Here is a 22,928-nt window from a genome sequence, read left to right on the forward strand (position 1 = left end):
CGTCTCGGTTACGTATGTAACCCTCGTTCCCTGAGGAGGGAACGGAGACGTACGTTAGTGACTAACGAATGGGGGTTTCGCTTAGAAGCCAATCATCTTCGAGTATTCAACAGCGCCCAATGGCAGTGCCAATGCCATGGGCATGCGGAATTTGCATGCGTAACTCCGCCCCACCTCGTGGGTATATAAGGAAGTACGCTGGCAACATCGCATTATGTTACTGCTGCAGGAGCCAAGACTGAACTCCGCGTTCCAGGCAGCACAGCTGACGTGGCAAGGAAACGTACGTCTCCGTTCCCTCCTCAGGGAACGAGGGTTACATACGTAACCAAGACGTTCCCTTTCGTTCAGTCACTACGACGTACGTTAGTGACTAACGAATGGGGGATCCTATACAACAACGCCACTCAGCTGTCATCCAGTGCCCTGCGTAAGTGTGAGTACCCTGTCGTAAGACTAGTACGGACGAAGGACTCCCACTTATCACAGGATTACCAAGGTACACTGGGAAGCATATCCCATTGAGGGAATGCCAAGATGCCTACCCGTGGGGAGGACTTAGAGAATACACATATGACCCGCTAAGGGCTGCATATGGAAGATCTCTAGGGTACCAGCCGAAGGTGGATTTTTAACCCTAGGGGCGGCAGGGACTTGCCAAGGGAAAGACACCTGCTCGCTGAGGAGGCTTACGGTGGAAATACTCGTGTGGGGATCGCCGGAGGGGAACCATGCACACGGAGCACCTGGCCGGACATGAGGGTCTGGGCTCGAAAGGGCAGACTGAACTGATGTCGGCGTAAGCAGTGCTGGAGGAGCTCAGGGCTCTCGGGGAGCTCACCTGAGGAAAATATCGCACGTATCCAGTCCTGGGAGTGGAATGGCGAGCAAGCGAAGACACCTGAGCCTGGTCCATTACCGGCCACCCGTAGGGGCGAGTACATAGTCGGACACTGGCTCCACTCTGAGATTGTAGAATCTGGCGAATGTGTTGGGTGTCGCCCAGCCTGCAGCTCTGCAGATGTCTGTTAGCGAGGCGCCATGCGCTAGAGCCCAAGAGGAGGCCACACTCCGGGTGGAGTGTGCCCTCACACCAAGGGGACATGGTCGGCCTTGCTGCTGGTAAGCCAAAACAATGGTGTCCACTATCCAGTGAGACAACCTCTGCTTTGAGAGAGCACTTCCCTTCCGCTCTCCACCATAACAGACAAAGAGCTGGTCTGAGGTCCTGAAACACTGCGTCATGTCTACGTAGGCGCGGAGAGCGCGTACTGGACAGAGCAATGCCAAGGCTGGGTCTGCCTCCTCCAAAGGCAGCGCTTGCAGGTTCACCACCTGATCTCGGAACGGAGTGGTGGGAACCTTGGGCACATATCCGGGCCGGGGTCTCAGGATCACGTGAGAGTTAGCCGGCCCGAACTCAAGGCACGCTTCGTCAACCGAAAATGCTTGCAGGTCCCCGACCCTCTAAGCGAGGCCAATGCGGTCAGCAGAGCCGTCTTCATAGACAAGAACTTAATCTCAGCCGACCGCAAAGGCTCAAAGGGAGGCCTCTGCAGAGCACTTAAGACTACTGAGAGGTCCCAAGAGGGAACGAGAGGAGAGCGAGGAGGATTCAGTCTCCTCGCCCCCCTCAGGAACCTGATGATCAGGTCGTGCTGCTACTTACCTTTTTGTCTCCCAGGAGATCGTGGTAGGCAGATATTGCGGCCACGTACACTTAAGGGTGGAAGGAGACAGCCTTCGTCCCACCCCCTCCTGGAGAAACGAAGCACAGACCCGATCGGGCATTTCCAGGGGTCTTCCTGGCGGGAAGAGCACCATGTGACGAAGAGGTCCCACTTCAACGCATAGAGGTGTCGTGTAGACTCTGCCCTAGCGGAAGTGATGGTAGCGACCACCGCAGGTGGAGGGCTACTCAAACCAGCCGCGTCCCGTCCAGAAGCCACACGTGGAGCTTCCAGAACGCTGGACGCGGGTGCCAAAAGGTGCCCCGTCTCTGAGTGAGGAGTCTCAGAGGAATAGGCCAGGGAGGGGCTGTCGCAAGGAGTAGCAGTTCTGAGAACCAGGTCCGGGCCGTGCCAACGGGGCGACCAAAATGACCTGCTCCTTGTCCTCCCTGATCTTGCACAGTACCTGTGCGAGAAGGCTCACTGGGGGAAACGCATAATTGCGTAGCCCCGACGACCAGCTGTGCGCCAGTGCATCCGTGCCGACCATAGGTCAGGGAATAATACAGGGAGCAATGGGAAGAGTCCTGGGAGGCAACAGGACTACCTGTGCGTCGCCGAACCGTTCCCATATCAGCTGGACCGTCTGGGGATGGAGTCTCCATTCTCCAGGAAGTGGCTGAAGCCGTGAGCTCGTAGGCTGCACGGTTCAGGACTCCCAGGATGTGGACAGCATGAAGGGACCTCAGATGCTTCTGACTCCAAAAAACGAGATGGCGGGCGAGTTGAGACATACGGCGGGAGCGTAGACCGCCCGGCCGTGTCGTCTGTCCTGACTAGTACATGTTGACCCTTCAGCAACGCTCGGAAGCGGTGCAGGGCGAACCGTACTGCCAGCAACTCGAGGCAATTGACATGCAGGAGGCGCTGGGGTCCTATCCAGGAGCCCGTGGCTGCTTGTCCATTGCACATGGCACCCCAGCCCGTGGATGATGCATCAGTTGATACAACAAGATGCCTGGAAACTCGTTCTAAGGACACTCCGGTCCGTAGAAAACTGAGGTACGACCACGGGGAGAGAGTCTGTAAGCAGGCCCGAGTCACTTGTACCCGGAGCGTGCCAGACCGCCATGCCCATCTCGGGACTCGATCGCGTAGCCCGTGCTGAAGCGGTCTCATATGAAGCAATCCGAGCGGCGTTACCGCGGCTGCAGATGCCATATGCCCCAGGAGCCTCTGAAACAGTTTCAGTGGAACCGCACTCTTGCCCTCGACTTGTCGAAGGGAAGTCAGCAGAGACTGCGCGCGCTCGCTCGAAAGCTGCGCGCACATGGCGACCGAGTCGATCCATACCGAGAAAAGAGATCCTCTGCGCGGGGCAAAGTTTGCTCTTCTCCCAGTTGACCCGAAGGCCCAGACGGGCTAGGTGATGGAGCACCAAATCTCTGTGTCCACAAACCTGCTCTCGAGAGTGACCCAGTATGAGCCAGTCGTCGAGGTAATTCAGGATGCGAACCCCGTGCTGCCGAAGGGGCGCAAGGGCTGCCTCGGCAATCTTCGTAAAGACGCGAGGGGACAGAGATAGCCCGAATGGTAGAACTGCGTACTGATATGCCCGCCCCTCGAAAGCAAACCGTAGGAACGGTCTGTGTCGAGGTAGAATGGAGACATGGAAGTAGGCGTCCTTCAGGTCGATCGCTGCAACCAATCGTCTGGACGAACGCATTCGAAAAGGCGTTTCGCTGTCAACATCTTGAACGGAAACCGGTGGAGGTAACGGTTCAAGACGCGCAGGTCCAGGATCGGTCAAGCCCACCGGTCTTTTTGGGTACAATGAAGTACGGGCTGTAAAACCCGGAATTCACCTCGGCTGGAGGGACAGGTTCGATCGCACCCTTCGCCAGTAGGGTGGCAACCTCCGCTCGCATGACGGGGGCATTAGCCCCGATCATAGTGGAACGGACTCCCCGGAAGCAGGGAGGAACCTGCGCGAACTGAATCGCGTAGCCGCACCTGACTGTCTTTCGCGACCCAGCGGGACAGCCCTGGAATCTGAAGCTAGGCTCCCAGGAACTGCACCAGCGGGGTCAATCGGACTACAGGTGTACCCGGAGTGGGGCAGCGATGCAGCGTTACCGACCCGGACAAGGGAGGCTGTTGGACGTCCCGGTGTGGGGGTGCGGTTAACGGCTGCGTCCTGACAGAGGAGACCAGGGAAGGACGCGCGTTCCACTGGGGTCTGCTCTGCCAGGAGGCTGGCGACAGAGAGGGATGCGAGTGGCGGGACCCGTGGGTGGCGCGCACTGTCATCACCGGTCTCTGGGTCCTCAGAGACAGGAACATGAGTTCTTCCCAAGCGCTGCTAGCCCGGGGGCCAGCAGCGGAAGGATTTTCCCCCGGCCCTCCACCAGGGGAAGGAGAGGCCCTGCTACCATCTCCTGGGAAGAACTGGAACCCATCTCTGAGTTGTCCACCTCCAGCGTGGCGTTTAACCAGTCTGGGGAGCGGACTGGGCGACATCCTCAACCACCTCCACGGCGCGGCCCAGTTTAAGGCTGCTGCTGGGGCCGGGCGGGAAGAGGGAGGGCGCCCTCGGCGGCGAGCGGACTGAGGCGACTGAGCCGGCGGCTGGTGCAGCAGCTGGCCGCCGGGGCAGTACGTGTTACAGCCTCAGTCTGCTCTGGGGCGGCCGAGAACTGTTGGGCGCAGTTCCCAGCCGCGCCGCCGAAGAGGCCAGCCTGGGATATGGGTGAGTTGAGGGGGCGGGCCCACTCAACGTCCTCCAAATCACCAGGTAAGGCCAGGTGTTCTCCCGGACCACAGCTGTGGACATCTCCCGACCCAGGGAGCGTGTGGCCACCTTCACCGCCCAGGGGCGGGATCTGTCGCGGCACGCAGCTCAATGAAGAGCCCTGGGTCGGCTCCACCCTTGTGCATGTGCAACGGGGCGGCGGCCTGCCCGTAGCTCTGCTGGACCACGCCACCGAAGTAGACGAGCCCACAGGCTTTGGGAGGGTGCTTAGGACAGCCACACCACGCCACGTCAAGCCCTCTGTGGACACCGTAGTGCGCAACAGAGAGTTCAACAGTGGGGGTGAGGGGGCCCCAGTGTACCCTAGGCCGCGGCCCCATCAAGGGCAGAGAAGGCGGAGGAGGCCACCAAACGATCGCGGGAAGCACGGGGACTTCCAGGACTGCGTGATCTCCTCATGCACCTCGGGAGCGAAAGGCATTGGGGGCGGGGCCCAACAGCTGTCGGGTGCCGTCCCCAAAAACCAATCGCGCAACCACGAGCACTCGCGACTGGGCGGAGTTCCACACCAGCGCGAGACTCGCGGCTGCCCGAGATAACATGGCTGTCAACTTTAGGTCAGATCAGGCAGCGCTAACACACCCGGAGGCGGAGCACAACTCCTAATCGTCATCCCCAAAGGACTCCAGCCCACCTTGGGATGCGGCGATCGACATCTCACTGCTATCTGGAGCGTGGACGAAACGAACGAGGCGTCAGAGACGGGCCGCTGTTTCAGTCCAACACTCGCGGGTTTAAGCAATGTGCGAGAGGGGGCGTGGCCCGAGGAATGATCGTCGGGGTTCTTAATACCACGGCACCGCACTCAGGTCACCCTGGCCACCAGCCAAAGTACCACCTCACTCGGAGACGGTAGATTGGGGTGTGGCAGAGGGGACTCTCTCTCCTCACGGAGATCACTGAGTCTCGACCGCAACATCGCGATGGTCACGTTCCCGCAGTGGGAACATGACGCATCCACAAACACTGCCCGAACGTGCTGAAGCCCAAACACATCGAGCAGTGAATGTGCCCATAGACAGCAACGGAGATCGATCGCACCCGGAAGTGCACGGGCGAACCGTCTTGAAAAAGACGTGCCACGCGCAAGCTCTTTTTGTGAGAGGAAAGCTCTGCAGAGTGCCGAAGCGCCCAGGGAAACACACACACAGCTTTTGCAGATCACTGCACAGATCAGCAGGCAGGCAGCATGAGATCGCTGGAACGCGCCGTAACACCAACACCCTGGAGAACCGCTGGTCTCGAAGACTGAAGAGAAGACTTCAGAATTCAGGCTTGTAGGAGTGAAGAGATCCTCTTGGCTCCAAAGCAGAAACATAATGCGATGTTGCCAGCGTACTTCCTTATATACCCACGAGGTGGGGCGGAGTTACGCATGCAAATTCCGCATGCCCATGGCATTGGCACTGCCATTGGGCGCTGTTGAATACTCGAAGATGATTGGCTTCTAAGCGAAACCCCCATTCGTTAGTCACTAACGTACGTCGTAGTGACTGAACGAAAGGGAACGTGATTTATTAGTCCAGGCCACCTTCTTCCATTGCTCCGTGGTCCAGTTCTGATGCTGTTGGTGCTTTCGGTGGTGGACAGGGGTCAGCATGGGCACCTTGACGGGTCTCAATGAGCCTTAGCCACCCATGACCCTGTGGCCGGTTCACCACTGTTCCTTCCTTGGAGCACTTTTGATAGAGACTGACCACTGCAGACCTGGAACACCCCACAAGAGCTGCAGTTTTGGAGATGCTCTGACCCAGTCGTCTAGCCATCACATTTTGGCCCTTGTCAAACTCGCTCAAATCCTTACGCTTGCCCATTTTTCCTGCTTCTAACACATCAACTTTGAGGACAAAATGTTCACTTGCTGCCCAATATATCCCACCCACTAACAGGAGATCATTAGTGTTATTAACTTCACCTGTCAGTGGTCATTATGTTATGCCTGATTGATGTATGAATATAATACATGAGGTGTTAGCTGTAATTAGTAGTAGTGTTTTTGTATTGTTTGATGTTTTTCAAAATAAAACTTTATCTAATGCACATATTGCTTGTTTTCCCTATTGAACATCTATGTAGAAAACCTTGGAGTTTTAGTACCCTTAAGGCCTGTTCACACCGGGACGATTTTTATCGCCGACGTTTAACGCCTTGTGACTAAACAAAGGGCGCCAATGTGAGTATGCACACCGACGCGCCAAACGCCAGGCGTAAGAGCGTCATTTTTTAAAAAACGCCTCGGGTTCGTTTTTTTATTTTGACGCGGCGCGTTAAGAACTGACCGACCAATGAGATCGGCGCTTTTGTTCACGTGGCTGGAGCTGCTGAAGTGATATTAAAACACGACTTGGTGGCGCTCAAGCACAAAACGGTCTTGCCGAGCACACATTGATACTAGGGCTGAAACGATTCATCGAGTTACTCGATTAACTCGATTACAAAAATTCCTCGAGGCAAAAATTCTGCCTCGAAGCCTGGTTAAATTCCTATGATGCGCACTATACGCGCAGGGATCTGATTCACATGGACCTGTTCAATGTTCAGGAAGCACACCATAGCGCGTGATACATTTTAAATTTAGTTGGCGCGATGGCGGAGAGTAAAGATGTCCATAAACGGCAGAGAATGTCTAAAGTTTGGGATCATTACATTCTAAAAAAGAACACACACACACACACACACACGCACACACGCACCCTCGTCTCTCTCACGAGCCAGTCAGACCGATCGCGGCAATGCATCACATATGCTTAAACTTTTATGTAGCCACACAACAATAATTTCAGCATTCACAGTATACACCGGGACGTGATGTTGTGACGTGATTTTTCGAACGGATGCTTTACCTAAAATGCACCGCAATGCAAGTGATGCAAGCCAAATGCAGCGTTCTATTAGAAATTAATGTATGCATTTCTGCCGCACCAAACTGCAGTGAAGCAACTGGTCTGACTGGGGCATCACTCTTCCTCACCCACGGCACGCATGCACGCGCACACACACACACACACACGGACACACGCAGGTTTCTAGATTACCATAGCAAATAGGCTCACCCCAGAAATTATATATTATTTGCTAGTAGCCTAATGGTAAATGCTGCAGGTGTAGAAATCTACATAAAACAGATATCTACTTTGATGTCAGGGCTAGATTACAGCATGAAACCTGTTGAGCATGTTAATAAATTAAATTGCTTTTCCTCTTCATTTTCGTTATACATTATTTGTTTTGGTTGTTAATTTTTTTTTATCCGATCAATCGATTAATCGATCGATTAAGTGCTAGATTAATCAATTACAAAAAGAATCGATAGCTGCAGCCCTAATTGATACGACGAAGAAGTAGTAAGTTGACAAAGAAGAAGATGAGCTGCTAATGCTGCTTGCCAGTTAGCAAAAAGTGTGTGAATGGTTTTGGCCATAGACATAATATATCTTTGGTTTTGCAAGCACGTAAATACTCTTCTTGTGTACCGGGAGCGCATCTACTGAAGGCCTTTATGGCACATTGTTGCCCTGAGGCAAAAAAACTAAATCTGGTTCTGGGACTTTTTTCAGATTTTGCAATCTCAATGCAGACTGAGGACGCTGCAGCGCGGGCGAAACAGATGACGTCATGTGCCCATACCATTAATCATAAAACTCTTTTCCAAACAACAATGATAAAGCTCAAAACAAAATTATAACATTTCCTTAGATAAAAATAATATAAAGTAACTAAATAAATGAAAATTGACAGGATGGATTATTAGTGAAATCTAATATTCACACAGTGAATGTTTACTAATGAATATTAACATCCATCACACATGCCATAGAGGGTTAACAGTAATCCACATATTATCTGAAGTCTTTCTAGAAAACAAACAAAATAAAAGCATATTCTTGAGACCTTATGTGAATTCTTGAAACAAAATAGATTGTGAAACAGATATAGCTCATGGTCCAACAGGTGCATTAGAGCGAGTTAGCTCTTTCACTCAAAATGTCACTTTAGAGCACCATCAAGTGTTTGTATTAGCTTCCTGTCAAGATATAATGGGGATTCCATTCATATGATGATGTTAAAACATGTTATATTTAGCATTTTATATGGAGCTAATCGCTACACCTGTTTAGCATTTATAATGTAAACATCCATTATTGAAATAAAAAAGCCTAAATCCCATGAATATAAAACATATGCCACATAAATCATACACAAAACATATGCCATAATTACCATATGTTTATAAGTTTTTTTTTATTTCATGTGTAGGAATGTAGAATTGGTTTGTTCTTCACAGAGCACAGGACGAGGAAGTGTACACAGCAGGGCCGACCCAAGCCCTTATGAGGCCCTAAGCAGAATTTTATTTGGAAGGCCCCTATCATGTCTGACTGTCATGTTTTTACACTTATATGGTTTTTAGCCTAATTGTAACGGTAGCAAACCCACAAGAGTGGTCAGGTGTTAATATTCAAAGCCTTATAGTACTACAGTTCTGAGACTGGTTTGACTGAAGACTGATTGTGAAGGGTCATGTGACACTGAAGACTGGAGTAATGATGCTGAAAATACAGCTTTGATCACAGGAATAAATTACACTATATATATTCACATAGAAAACAGCTGTTTTGCATTATAATAATATTTCACAATATTACTGTATTTTTGATCAAATAAATGCAGCCTTGGTGAGCAGAAGAGACTTCTTTTAACAACAAGAAATTCTGATTTTTTTCAAACATTAAATAGAGCTTTTATTTTGGCGGAAATACAATTTTATTTTTTGCATTCCATTCGACTGTGTAGAAAGAACCTTTTTATTTTCTAAATAAAAACTTCCAAAATGTAGGCTACACAACTTTCCAAGGGGACGATATAGCACTTGCAGAAAAACATTTACTGAGAAACTGAAGCGATGCTGTAGGCTACTCCAAAACATGCAGCACGTCAGACAAGATATTCACACTAAACCATACCGCATTCTCAAATCCATCTATTCATAAAAAGGTTACCGGGCAACTAACGAGTAACATTACGTTTTAGTGCAGAGTTTTCTCGCACTTTGGACTTTGAAACCTGGCTAACAAGCGAATAGTGTCCGGCCAATGGCGCCGCCAGCTCGTGCAGCGCTGTCAGAATCAATCCGTGCCTATATTACAAAACTTAACATTGTGCAGTTTATTTAGTAATTGTTTAAAGCCATTTCACGATTTCAATCATCATAAAAAAACATACAAAAAAAGAAGACATTTCATGTGTTCTTGGGGGCCCTAAGCAGTCGCTTAGTTCGCTTATGCCTTGGGCCGGCTCTGGTACACAGGACAGCGTCATGCAGGAGGGCAGGATTATGGTCACGTTGATTCACGCAAGATGATCCAAGCTGCAGAGATCGAATGAACACGTGATGACTCATATCTGATGCAAATCAGGAAGAGAGAGAGAGAGCTCTTTCAGCTCTTCTGATCGTACAATCCAGTGGGAAATGAATAGAAATGTTAGTCTCCTCTGCCACTGTCCAGGATCACTATAGCCATCTGTGGAAACTAAATCTGCATAAGTGGAGTTCCTTTCGTTCTTTGGACACATTATCTCTGAAGGAGGGGTGAAGACTGACCCAGCGAAAGGGGAGGCCATAAGTACATTTACCGTTCCCAAGCCCTTAAAAGGAGTACTTCCAGGCGAGTAACATCCTTTTATTCCTCATTTCTCAGAATGTGATGCTCTTCTGCATGTTTAAAAACGCTGTATGGGAGTGGGCTTCCGATTGTGAGAGGGCGTTTGAAGAATTGAAAGAAGCCCTGCAACAAGCGCCAGTGTTGAGACTCCCCTGATTTCAACCATTCCTTTAAGTTGCACATGGATATCAGCAACATCGGCCTTGGGGCAGTGCTAACCCTGGAGTTTATTCAAGGAAAGAGTGTATTATTCTCAGTGATATATTCTCTGTAAACTACAACTTTAGTAGTTTTATACTGCAAGTGAACATGTTGTCCTCAGAGTTGATGTGTTAGAAGCAGGAAAAATGGGCAAGCGTAAGGATTTGAGGGGCCAGATTGTGACGGCTAGAGACTGAGTCAGAGCATCTCCAAAACTGCAGCTCTTGTGGGGTGTTCCCAGTCTGCAGTGGTCAGTCTCTATCAAAAGTGCTCCAAGGAAGGAACAGTGGAGAACCGGCCACAGGGTCATGGGCGGCCAAGGCTCACTGATGCACGTGCCAGCCAGAGGAAGCATAATTTTTTTGATAATTTTCACAAAACGATCATGGCCCCCAGAATATTTGTTGTCTAAATATCTGAATATAGAGCAGGGGTGGCAAACTTCAGCGCTTGAACATGGACAGGTTTCATTTCTCTACTTCTTTGCAGATTGTAATTTTTAGTTTAAAGGTAGTATACTGATAGCACACTTGAATAAACTTTTATTCTGTAAAGGACTTCTTTAACAAAAACACAAATTCACTTTTTATTGCACTAATCACAATTGAATTGTCTTTCTCCAGAGTGAATGTGCAGATGATTGTTGAATTCGCTCCTTTGTTTAAACCTCTTATCTGTTTCGAACTCGACTAGGGAAAAGGGTGCATGAAAGACTCTAAAAATGCAGTGACTTTGGAACAATGATGATTTATTGTCTTCATTTGGGACTCTTGATTCCAGAGCTGACCAGGCCAAAATGACAAACAAAACATTTAGAAATACACAAAAGTGGCTTCAGACTATACTTTCCCCAAATACTCAGTATTTACAATATATTCATAACCAGGCAAATAAAATGGAAAGGGCAATCCAAAATTAGTGTCAGAAAACAGGCAAAGGGTCAAATATATCAACAAAGTTCCTCAGAAACAAACAACGTTCAATTCAAACAAACAAGCAATACATACAGCCTCTAATACTCTTGACACATTCAAACTCTCCTTACACACTCACACAAACTCTGCACTATACAATCAAAACTCTCCCTGCTCAAAACACAAGATCTTTCTGTAGAGGAAGTGATGACGTGCTTTTTAAAGTACTGTGCACCAATCAGGACATACAGGTGCAGGTCATATAATTAGAATATCATCAAAAAGTTGATTTATTTCACTAATTCCATTAAAAAAGTGAAACTTGTATATTATATTCATTCATTACACACAGGCTGATATATTTCAAATGTTTATTTCTTTTAATTTTGATGATTATATCTGACAACTAAGGAAAATCCCAAACTCAGTATCTCAGAAAATTAGAATATTACTTAAGACCAAAACAAAGAAAGGATTTTTAGAAATCTTGGCCAACTGAAAGGTATGAGCATGTCCAGCACTCAATACTCAGTTGGGGCTCATTTTGCCTGAATTACTGCAGCGATGTGGCGTGGCATGGAGTCGATCAGTCTGTGGCACTGCTCAGGTGTTATGAGAGCCCAGGTTTCTCTGATAGTGGCCTTCAGCTCTTCTGGCATATTGCATCTTCCTCTTCACAATACCCCATAGATTTTCTATGGAGTTAAGGTCAGGCGAGTTTGCTGGCCAATTAAGAACAGGAATACCATGGTCCTTAAACCAGGTACTGGTTGCTTTGCCACTGTATGCAGGTGCCAAGTCTTGTTGGAAAAGGAAATCTGCATCTCCATAAAGTTGGTCAGCAGCAGGAAGCATGCAGTGGTCTAAAACTTCCTGGTATACGGCTGCGTTGACCTCTGACCTCAGAAAACACAGTGGACCAGCACCAGCAGATGACATGGCACCCCAAACCATCACTGACTGTGGAAACTTTACACTGGATCTCAAGCAACGTGGATTGTGTGCCTCTCCTCTCTTCCTCCAGACTCTGGAACCCTCTGGAGAAAATAACTTTGGACCACTCAGCAGCAGTCCAGTCCTTTTTGTCTTTAGCCCAGACGAGACCCTTCTGACGCTGTCTGTTGTTCAAGAGTGCGACAGCTGAAACCCATGTCTTGCATACGTCTGTGCAGTGGTTCTTGAAGCACGGACTCCAGCTGCCGTCCACTCTTTGTGAATCTCCCCCACATTTTTGAATGGGTTTTGTTTCACAATCCTCTCCAGGGTGCGGTTATCCCTGTTGCTTGTACACTTTTTTCTACCACATCTTTTTCTTCCCTTCGCCTCTCTATTAATGTGCTTGGACACAGAGCTCTGTGAACAGCCAGCCTCTTTTGCAATGACCTTTTGTGTCTTGCCCTCCTTGTACAAGGTGTCAACGGTCGTCTTTTGGACAACTGTCAGGTCAGCAGTCTTCCCCATGATTGTGTAGCCTACAGAACTAGACTGAGAGACCATTTAAAGGCCTTTGCAGGTGTTTTGAGTTAATAGTCAGTTATAATCATCAAAATTAAAAGAAATAAACATTTGAAGTGAAGTTGAAGTTTCCCTTTTTGAATGGAATTAGTGAAATAAATCAACTTTTTGATGATATTCTAATTATATGACCAGCACCTGTAGCATCAATCAGCCTGCAGGAACCGATCAGTTGACGTTCCTAGACAGACACACAGAAATGTAACAAAACACAAACCATGGGGTCGTTAATATTACACAGAATGAGTTTGTAAATGTCGTTTCAGCTCTGTGTGATATGTAAAACTTTTCTCACACTGAACACACTTGTACGGCTTCTCTCCGGTGTGAATTCTTAAGTGAATAGTAAGGTTTACTTTAATCGTGAAGCTCTTTCCACACTGAGGGCAGGTGAACGGCTTCTCTCCAGTGTGAATCCTAATGTGATTCTCAAGGCTTATTCTTTTTGTGAAACTCTTTCCACACTGAGGGCAGGTGAACCGCTTCTCTTCAGTGTGAATCCTCATGTGTTTCTCAAGGTTTAATCTCTGTGTGAAACTCTTTCCACAGTGAGGGCATATGAAACAGTTCCCTCCTGAGTGAGTCCTTGTGTGATGATTAAGGTTTTCTTTATATCTGAAACTCTTTCCACACTGATCACAAACAAACGGCTTCTCTCCAGTGTGAACTCTCATGTGAGTTGTAAGATTTTCTTTTAGTGAGAAACTCTTCCCACATTGTTTGCAGGTGTGAGGCTTCTCTCCAGTGTGAACTCTCATGTGAGTTGTAAGATTTCCTTTTAGAGAGAAACTCTTCTCACACAGTTGGCAGGTGTGAGGCTTTTCTCCAGTGTGAACTCTCATGTGAGTTGTAAGATTTCCTTTTAGTGAGAAACTCTTCCCACACAGTTTGCAGGTGTGAGGCTTCTTTCTACTGTGGATGACCACGTGGTCTCTGGTGTGACCTCTCATCTGGAGGTCTCCAGTTGTTTTATGAGTTGGTGAGTAACTAATAGATTTCTCCCCAGTCGAGAAATCATGACATTTCTCATACTGATCTTTCTCTTCCAGTTCATTCAGTTCTTGACTCTCTTCTTTCAGCTCCATCAGGTCTAGGGTGAAAAGAAACAAAAACCAGTTAGCACCATTAGGCGTGTAAAACATCAAATCCAACAACATGTATTCTAGATCCTATACCCACTAAACTTAATAATGTGTAACCTGTAATCTCAGAACGTCCCAAATACTTTCAAGCTGGCAGTTATCAAAGCCCTTATGAAAACCCACTGTAGAGCACTGGATAAGGATCCTGCGGTTCCCAACACACATCTAGCAGAAGCAGGTAATTTTACCTTTGGTGTGGTTGGAGTGGGAGGTCAAAAAATATACTGCAGGTCCCAGGATTTAACAAGAAGAATGGGGTCAATAAATGTTCAGAAAACATTCAAGTAGGTTCCCTTTCGAAAGGATCCACTGGGGGGCGCTATGGGGAATGCCTCCAACATGACCAGTCTGAAGCATGAGTCTAAACATGACAATGAACTTGACACTGGCAGCCTAGGTCACCACTGGTGCGACAGCAAGTATAAAAGGGCACCTGTCAACTACGTCATCCACTTTCTTGTCTTCAGAATACCTGTTGTTTGAATGCTTGTCTAAGGCGTTAATATGGTTTAATAATAAGTTAATAATTGTTAATAAGTCTCTGTCTCTGCCAACTAGCCGCTGCGTGTTACATCTCTCTTTAATGGAAAAGCATATGCTGCAGCGGATCAGGCTGATCTGCTGAAGGGCCAGAGGCAGCTTCACCGCACCATAGATTTGACTCTCTGTGCCACCAACAAACTTCCGCTGCGATCAGTCGATCTATACTGGCCATAGTGGCTACAAAGAGACAGCTTTGGGTAAAACTGGCTGACATCGGGGAGAAAGAAAAAATTTTTCTCCACGATGCATTTTTACTTTCCTTCCCCCATTTTTACTTTCCAAACGTTTTGGCTCATCTGTTGAGGTGGTGGACTGGAGGTTTTAGGAGGCGAAGGCACACTCCGCAGCTTTTAAGACCTTCATACCAGATCTGCGCCTCAAGATACGAAGGGGGCTGGCCCGCCCCAGTTTGAGGACTGGAGGAGGGACCAGAGGGTGAGCACAACCTCTCGAGCTCCTTCTCCTTGAAGGGTTAGAGCGCGGATGAGGTGTGAAGTGTTTACACCAGGCCCCTGAAGCTGGACCTATGATGTTTTTGGCAGTGTGTTTTTAATACCAACAGCTGCCTTCCTGATGGTTCGGCACAGACGGGTGGTCTGTCTGGCGCTTGTAGGTTTACTAAGTCGTTAGGCTCTCTCAGAGCCTCCTTGGTTACTGCCTGTATTATGAAGCGTTGTTAGGCCTCCTCTTGCTATAGAGTCGCTTTGTTTAGAGGCCTCCGCTCCTCAGAGCTCCACTTGGGTAGCATTATCAAGTAGCTAGGCTCTCGGTGAGCCTCCTTGGTAGCTGCCCCGGGTGTTGGACATAGCATGACAACTCTCTAAAGTGAGAGACCTAGCTGAGGCATCCGTCGCTAAGTCGCTAGGCTCTCTGTGAGCCTCCTTGGCTACTGCGAGCATATATGTTTGAGGCCTCTGCTCCCTAGAGCTCCGCTAGGATAGCGATTGCAAGTGGTAGGTTCTCGGTGAGCCTCCTTGCAAGATGACCTGAGCGTAAAGGCATTGTAAGTCTCCTCTCGATTTAGAGAGTCGTCTTACTGAGGCCTCCGCTCCTAGAGTTAGTCTAGGTGGAAGGGTATTATTCTAGGTTGTTGGCTCTCCGGGAGCTTCCTGGGCTACTGACCCTAGTGTGGAATAGGCCTCCTCTCATTGTGAGAGTCGTCTTACTGAGGCCTCTGCTCCTAGAGTTAGTCTAGGTGGAAGGGTATTATTCTAGGTTTTAGGCTCTCCGGGAGCTTCTTTGGCTTCTGACCCTTGTGTGGAATAGGCCTCCTCTCATTGTGAGAGTTGTTGTACTGAGGCCTCAGCTCCTAGAGTTAGTCTAGGTGGAAGGGTATTATTCTAGGTTGTAGGCTCTCCGGGAGTTTCCTGGGCTGCTGACCCTAGTGTGGAATAGGCCTCCTCTCATTGTGAGAGTCGTCTTACTGAGGCCTCCGCTCCTAGAGTTAGTCTAGGTGGAAGGGTATTATTCTAGGTTTGTAGGCTCTCAGGGAGCTTCTTTGGCTTCTGACCCTAGTGTAGAATAGGCCTCCTCTCATTATGAGAGTCGTTGTACTGAGGCCTCCGCTCCTAGAGTTAGGCTAGGTGGAAGGGTATTATTCTAGGTTGTTGGCTCTCCGGGAGCTTCCTGGGCTACTGACCCTAGTGTTGTATAGGCCTCCTCTCACTGTGAGAGTCATCTTACTGAGGCATCGTGATGCTGATGACACTCAGCTCTACCTTTCATTCCAACCAAACGACCCCAAAGTAGCTGCACGAATCTCCAGCTGTCTGGCGGTCATCTCTGCATGAATGAGAAAACATCACCTGCAGCTCAACCTGGCAAAGACTGAGTTTCTCGTCTTCCCTGCCAGTCCCACTATACAACATGACTTCACCATCCAGTTAGGTATATCCTTGGTTTCCCCATCAAAGTCAGTCAGAAATCTTGGAGTAACATTTGATGACCAATTGTCCTTCAGAGAACACATTTCAAAGACAGCTCGCTCATGCAGGTTTGCGCTCCACAACATCAGGAAGATCAGACCGTTCCTAACCGAGCATGCAACACAACTTCTCGTCCAGGCCCTGGTCATTTCTAGGCTTGACTACTGCAATGCGCTTCTGGCTGGACTTCCATCATGTGCGATCATAACGCTCCAAATGATCCAGAATGCAGCAGCACGTCTTGTCTTCAACGAGCCCAAAAGGACCCACGTCACACCTCTCTTCATCTCTCTGCACTGGCTACCACTCGCTGCTCGCATCAAGTTTAAGGCACTGACGCTTTCCTACAGAGCCACCACGTGCTCAGCTTGTGCATACTTTGAATCGATCCTACGAGTCCACACCCCCACCAGAAGCCTTCGTTCAGCTAAGGAGTGACGGCTTGTGGTACCATCACAGAGAGGCAAAAAATCCCTTTCCAGAACATTTTCATTCAACGTTCCCAGCTGGTGGAACGATCTTCCCACTGCCAATCCGAAACGAAGAATCATTGAACATTCAAGAGTCAACTAAAAACTCAGCTCTTCCATGAGCACTTAACCTCATAAAAAAGCCTTTCTTTTCCTCTTTCTTCCCTTTTCCCTCCCTACTCTAGCCTGTGCTACACTGAGCAATGTACACAGACTCAGTATTTCAGGCACTTGTTGCGCTTACTCGACTCTTCATGACCAATCGCTTCCTGTACTCCCAAGTTGTAAGTCACTTTGGATAAAAGCGTCTGCTAAATGCATAAATGTAATGTTACACACACACACGCCAAGTACGTGCATCAGCATGTTCAAAACTTCCGCGATTGTACTTTTCCTTCAAATTACCAGTCAAGAGAGGGAACAACGCACCTCAAGAAAGTATTGTTATAAAAGCTTTTCTTTGACTAACATTTACATTTACATTTAGTCATTTAGCAGACACTTTTATCCAAAGCGACTTACAAATGAGGGCAATAGAAGCAGCTAGAGCAGTCGAAGGGCAACAATATCAGCAATATACAAGTGCTGTAACAAGTCTCAGTTAGTCTAGCTAACAAGGAAGTTCCCCTTCGAGGGAACTCGCACTGCGTCGTCGAGTGACGACACTCTGGGAACGCCCCCAGCGTAGCGCATCTGAAGCATGAATGAAATCAAGCCAATCTGATTGGTGCTGCGTCATGACATAGTAGATGATGGCATATCCGGAAGATACAAAGATGGTTCAGACGTGCTACGCTGTGGGTGTTCCCAGAGTGTTGTCACTCGATGACGCAGTGTCTCGTTCCCTTCTCGGGGAACAGGGGTTACAGTCGTAACCCGAGACGTTTTCAGCTCTGAAACTTACAGGATATTCTTATATTCTTATCAACCAGATAACCTTTAGAATGAGCATGTCTGTAATATCGACTGGTACCGACCGAATCGCCTCGATACTATCGAGTATCGTAAAAGGTCTTATCGTTCGATACCAAATTTAGATAATTTTGATCAAACTTCAGGTTAATCTCATCAACGTCAGTGAGCCAATTAGCAAGCAGCATGATTGTCTGTGGCATAAAAAACACTAGTTTGCGGTGGTTACGCCCAGGGACGCGGCTCACACTTGAGGCTGTAGTGTGTAACCCCGTCTGAGGCGCATTAAGGCTCCGACACGGCCACCGGAGCTGATCACGTCCACTCTGGTAAATGCTTGTGTTTATACAGGGCCGCACCACGGCACGAGGACAGAGCAAACCCTCGCTGGAGCCATGATGCACTGCAGACGTGTGTTCCTGGTTTCCATTTCAGAAATCTGGTTCTCTTAATTTAGTCTCAGTTTGATCATGTGATCACAGACGGACTGATGATGGTGAGGTCAGATCTCTGTGTGGAGCATATCGGCTGATGTCTGACAAAACGTATATCTCCTACTAACACACTACAGCGAAAGATAGAAATAACTGATATTTATATATATGCCACAGGGATGCCACAATTCTCAATATAATATTGAACCGTTCGGTACGGCATTCACGGTTCAATACGCGCTTGTGAATTGCGTTTTTTTCGGTTTCGCATTTAATTAATTATTTTTCTACAAATTCTATAATTTGCCTCCATCCCAATACTGAACAACGCAACATACATTCACATCACACGTTAGTGGTAGAGTTATACTCACGGAACACTTTAGTTATTCACAATCATGAAAGTTAATTATTTGCATGCCTTTCATAGCCTTGCCGGTTTCATTCGCGTGCACTGTTTTAACATGCGCTTTTCAGAGCGCGCGCACTAAAAGCCTGTCAAACACGTGAATACTGAACTAAGTATTCGTCTTACTGCGTTCATACTGTCAAATACACACAAGGTTAACATAAACACAGTCGGTTATGTCTAAAGTGAAAGTAAAATCGCAATCGTGTCTGTATATTAGATGCACGCAGGTCTTAAACTGACAGCAGCGCAGCCAGTGAACACGCGGTCCTTAAAGGGACAGTTCACCTATAAAATTATGTCATTATTTACTCACTCTAATATTGTTTCAAACCTGTATTCATTTCTCGATGACATAATTTTCAGTTTTGAGTGAAATATCCCTTTAATGTTAATACAACAACAAAAGACAGAGAAAATCACTCACTGCTCTTGACTGAAGAACTAATACAGTAGCTTTAATAAGAATCAGTGTATATTTTATAGTGAAGTCTATGTAGTGTTTTATTTTTACATTTATTCATTCAATTTCATACTTAAATGCTGCTGTACAGCTCTGAGCTGCCAGTGTAAATCTTTATATATATTTATTTTATATTATCCAATACACTAGGAATGTGTACATGGGTTTTTTTTAAGTAAAGTTTTAAGTTTAAGTAAGGTTTTTCAATTCTTTTAAGTAAAATAAAGAAAGAGTATTGCAATAAAAAATAGTCTTTTTTCTCTTTAACCTCTTGCGGTTCCTGTCGCCTAAGAATAGAATAACAAAAAGCCATCAGAACCGAACCGATCCGAAAACCGTGGGTAAAAACCGAGGTATGTATTGAACCGTGGACTAACTGTATTGTTGCATCCCTAATATATATATATATATATATTACCCGAGTAGCAAAATGAGATGAGTGTGAGAATGAAGCGCACCTGTTTGTTCGTCTTCATGTTTGACTCTGAATGTGTCTTCAATCTTCACGTCTTCACTCTCCTCTTTAATAAACGCATTCATCATCTTTATAATAGTGTGTCCCGTGGATCTCAGCGGCTTCAGCAGGAGTTCTTCTGTGTGTTTGGACACTCTGTCATGGTTAAGATGACAATAATCAACAGGATCCACACTAAATCTCTGGGTCCGGCCCTGTCTCAATCAGCTCCAGGCTAATTCAGTAGTCAGCGCACTGGGAAGGGGTCGAGTCATGGACTTAAATCACCTGAAGAGGACACATTGATAAAGGAACACACATTAGATTTAGGCATGATTTACATGTGGTGTTTAATAACTGCTTCACAATATAGGGAGTGAGATGAACCCTACTCATGTTTACTCACAAAAAAATGGGCGCTTTAGAAACACGGCTTCATGAAGCTTTGAAACCTCTATGAATCTTTTGTTTCGAATCATGTGTTCCTATAGGCAGTGAAGGAAATGGCCGAAAATCACTAGGCGGACTCTAGTTTTTTTTGTTGCACAGTTTAAGAGGTCACAAAAACCATCTAAATAAATTGTCCTCAGGTTAAATAAATCTGTTGAATGTTTTGGAAGGTTACTGTACATCTCAGTTTAGTGCTGTGAAAATTAACAATTAAACATGTAACGGTGAATCTAGTTCACCTTTATATATATAATATATCTCGATTAAAAAACGACATTCAACATCTGTGTTTGTAATTTTTTATATGTAATAAATTCAGTTACTCTCCAAATTAATGTAGAAACAACTTAAAGACAGTATATTTGAAATATTTGTTGTAATGGCATATTTTTATGAAGGCTAGGATCACTGATACTAAAACTGCTACTGATGTCTCTGATTTTTTTTTCTTTTTAAACATTAATGATAGACATTCAACATTACAGTATAAATAAAAGCTATATCAATTCAAATTAAAACAATCATCACACAAACCCATTATAATAAATGTCTGGGGTCATTTGGAACATTTCAAACTTGTGTGGGAAAAGGTTACACAAACGAGGCTTTGTTACAGTATATTATTTTGAAAATAATTGTTTTTTTTCAACATAATTTTCCGAATTCTACACTTTGTCTTCGGTTAGTTTAATAATATAGCCTACGCACCCCTTGTTATAAATAAGAAAAGGGGAAATTATTAGTAATTCTCTCTAATTGGCCTGATTAGCTAAGCCCGCTAAACACACAAGACAAGCAGGGCCGTAACCATCACACATATTGAGGGGGACAAGTACAAGTTATTTCCTTCAAACAAATGTGATATCACAAGCTTTAGTAATGTTTTTACTGTAAAATTGTGCAGTTTAAGGGGGATTTATGGTATTTAAAATTTATTTGCCTCAATTTGTAATAATTTAAATATATATATATATATATATATATATATATATATATATATATATATATATATATATATATATATATATATATATATATAAAATGGCAACATTTTATGTAAAATCCACTTTTTAAAAAGATCTACATTTCTCATTTTTATGCATGATGATAATGTGAACATGTACTTTGGTTTAGTGGAGGATTGCTGCCATCTACTGGAAAACAAACACTTTTAAAATTAAAATAATACTATTTTTACCTACAGCCACATATGACTTGATTTTTGACATGTCTAAAAATCATTATTATAACAATAAAAACGACTTATCATTTTTTGGGTGCGTGGTGAGATATAAGTATCTAAACATTTAATATTCAACGACCCACAGTAATAATACAATGATGTAAACTTCATATTTTTAATGGAATTTTGCAATATTTTATTAAAATATGTTATAAGACACATTTTGCACTTTTGACGTATTAGTGAATAGTGAATGTGTGCATATTTTAAATAAAATACTATTTGCAAAGAGTTTAGCTAATGGATTACCTCACAGCTAAGCTACAATTATACTATAGAACTTATTTTACCATTCTTATTCCCTTAAATCCCTTTTAATCCTTATTTTATTTTTCAGGTATCATTACATGCTTGGCCTGTGTTTTCATTGCATTTCCAATTTTGACCAGCATGGGTTGCCATATGTGTGTGTTTTGTGTTTTACTCGCATGTATTTCTGAATCTGATATATAACGAAATTCGAGCTCTTTTCGGGCAAGACGGCCGGATAATTTTTAGATGACCATTTATATATTATTATTATTAATAGACAGGATAATTTCAGGTACGTTAACACAGCTTTATCCATTTCAAAGTTTCTGTTATGGCATCTGTTAAAGTTACAGGCTTTTGGTCAAAATCACAGTTCATCATTCCAGATAATTTGCCTCAAGCACACACCAATGGAGAAGCATTTCCATTGGCTGCAGTCTGCCGGTATTGGCCAATCACAAAAGTCGACATTGCGCAGCCATTATCACAGAATATCCTGCTACGTTTTTATTATTATATATTATGTTACGTTAATGTGGCTAAAATATTGTGGAATATTGAGTGGATAAAATATAGAAATCCTTTAAATAAAAAAATCTAACCTTTTTTTTTCAACTGGAACTCTGTCCCCCCTTGAAAATTCACTTAGTATAATTAAAAGGAATAATAGTAGTTAATAGTCTCTTATTGGCCTGTTTAGCTGAGCAATCCATAGAACAAACAACACAAGAAAACTGATCAAAGAACAAATATTACATATCTTATCTGATGATTAATTAATACTTTGAATAAAACACTTGAAAAGCTGTTTTTATGTATGTTTGTGTTGTATTTCCACTGTTCTGACCAGCAGGAGTCACCAGCGTGTGGCGATTCAAAAGATTCGAATCAGTGAATCATTTAGAGATCAAAAGCTTCGTTTCTCCCATCGCTGCTCACTAAACGTGTTCATTGACGTTATTTACTCACTTTACTCATAAAAACTGTGTTCATTACTGTTAATACATACATTACATCCATTCATTCACTTATTTCACAGCTCTCCATATAATCGTCTGAACGGGAATCGCCTGATTTAAACAGTTTAAAAGATTAAAAACACAGACCTTTCTTCAGCAGAATCACCGATGCAGGAGCGCGGCGCAGCCTTATGACGTCATGACGCCACACTAAAATAAAAGTCCCGTTCAAAATAAAAGACATTCACACTCACACACACACACACACACACACACACACACACACACACACACACACACACACACACACACACACACACACACACACACACACACACACACATTCAAATGATGAGATAAAGGATTGATTTCAAGGGTAAATCACAGATTCCCAAAGTTATCGATGTAATTATTAAACCAACTACAGAGCATTTGTGATATTCTCAATCATGAATAAAGTCAAGTCTCTTGATCTTCATATCACAAAGGATTGGAAA

At 45.4% G+C, this 22,928-nt stretch overlaps 2 protein-coding genes across 2 annotated transcripts in view; both read right to left on the reverse strand.

Annotated features, from left to right (window-relative positions):
• The window catches only part of LOC307126928 (uncharacterized protein), a 597,805-nt gene extending 575,167 nt beyond the window's left edge, over nt 1–22,638 (reverse strand). Inside the window, exon 1 of the mRNA XM_079817807.1 lies at nt 22,579–22,638. The gene's annotated coding sequence lies outside the window, so the exon portion shown is untranslated. The remainder of the gene's footprint in view (nt 1–22,578) is intronic.
• On the reverse strand, nt 11,081–19,815 carry LOC307126929 (uncharacterized protein). Its single transcript, XM_079817808.1, has 2 exons — nt 19,532–19,815; nt 11,081–13,865 (listed from the first exon to the last, which is right to left on the reverse strand). The coding sequence occupies exons 1-2, from the start codon at nt 19,614–19,616 to the stop codon at nt 13,009–13,011; spliced, it is 942 nt and encodes a 313-aa protein (XP_079673934.1). The 5' UTR covers nt 19,617–19,815; the 3' UTR covers nt 11,081–13,008.
• Nucleotides 22,639–22,928: the final 290 nt, after the last annotated feature.

The sequence above is a fragment of the Gobio gobio genome (genome assembly GCF_949357685.1).
Source record: "Gobio gobio genome assembly, chromosome: 5".
Lineage (NCBI taxonomy): Eukaryota > Metazoa > Chordata > Actinopteri > Cypriniformes > Gobionidae > Gobio > Gobio gobio.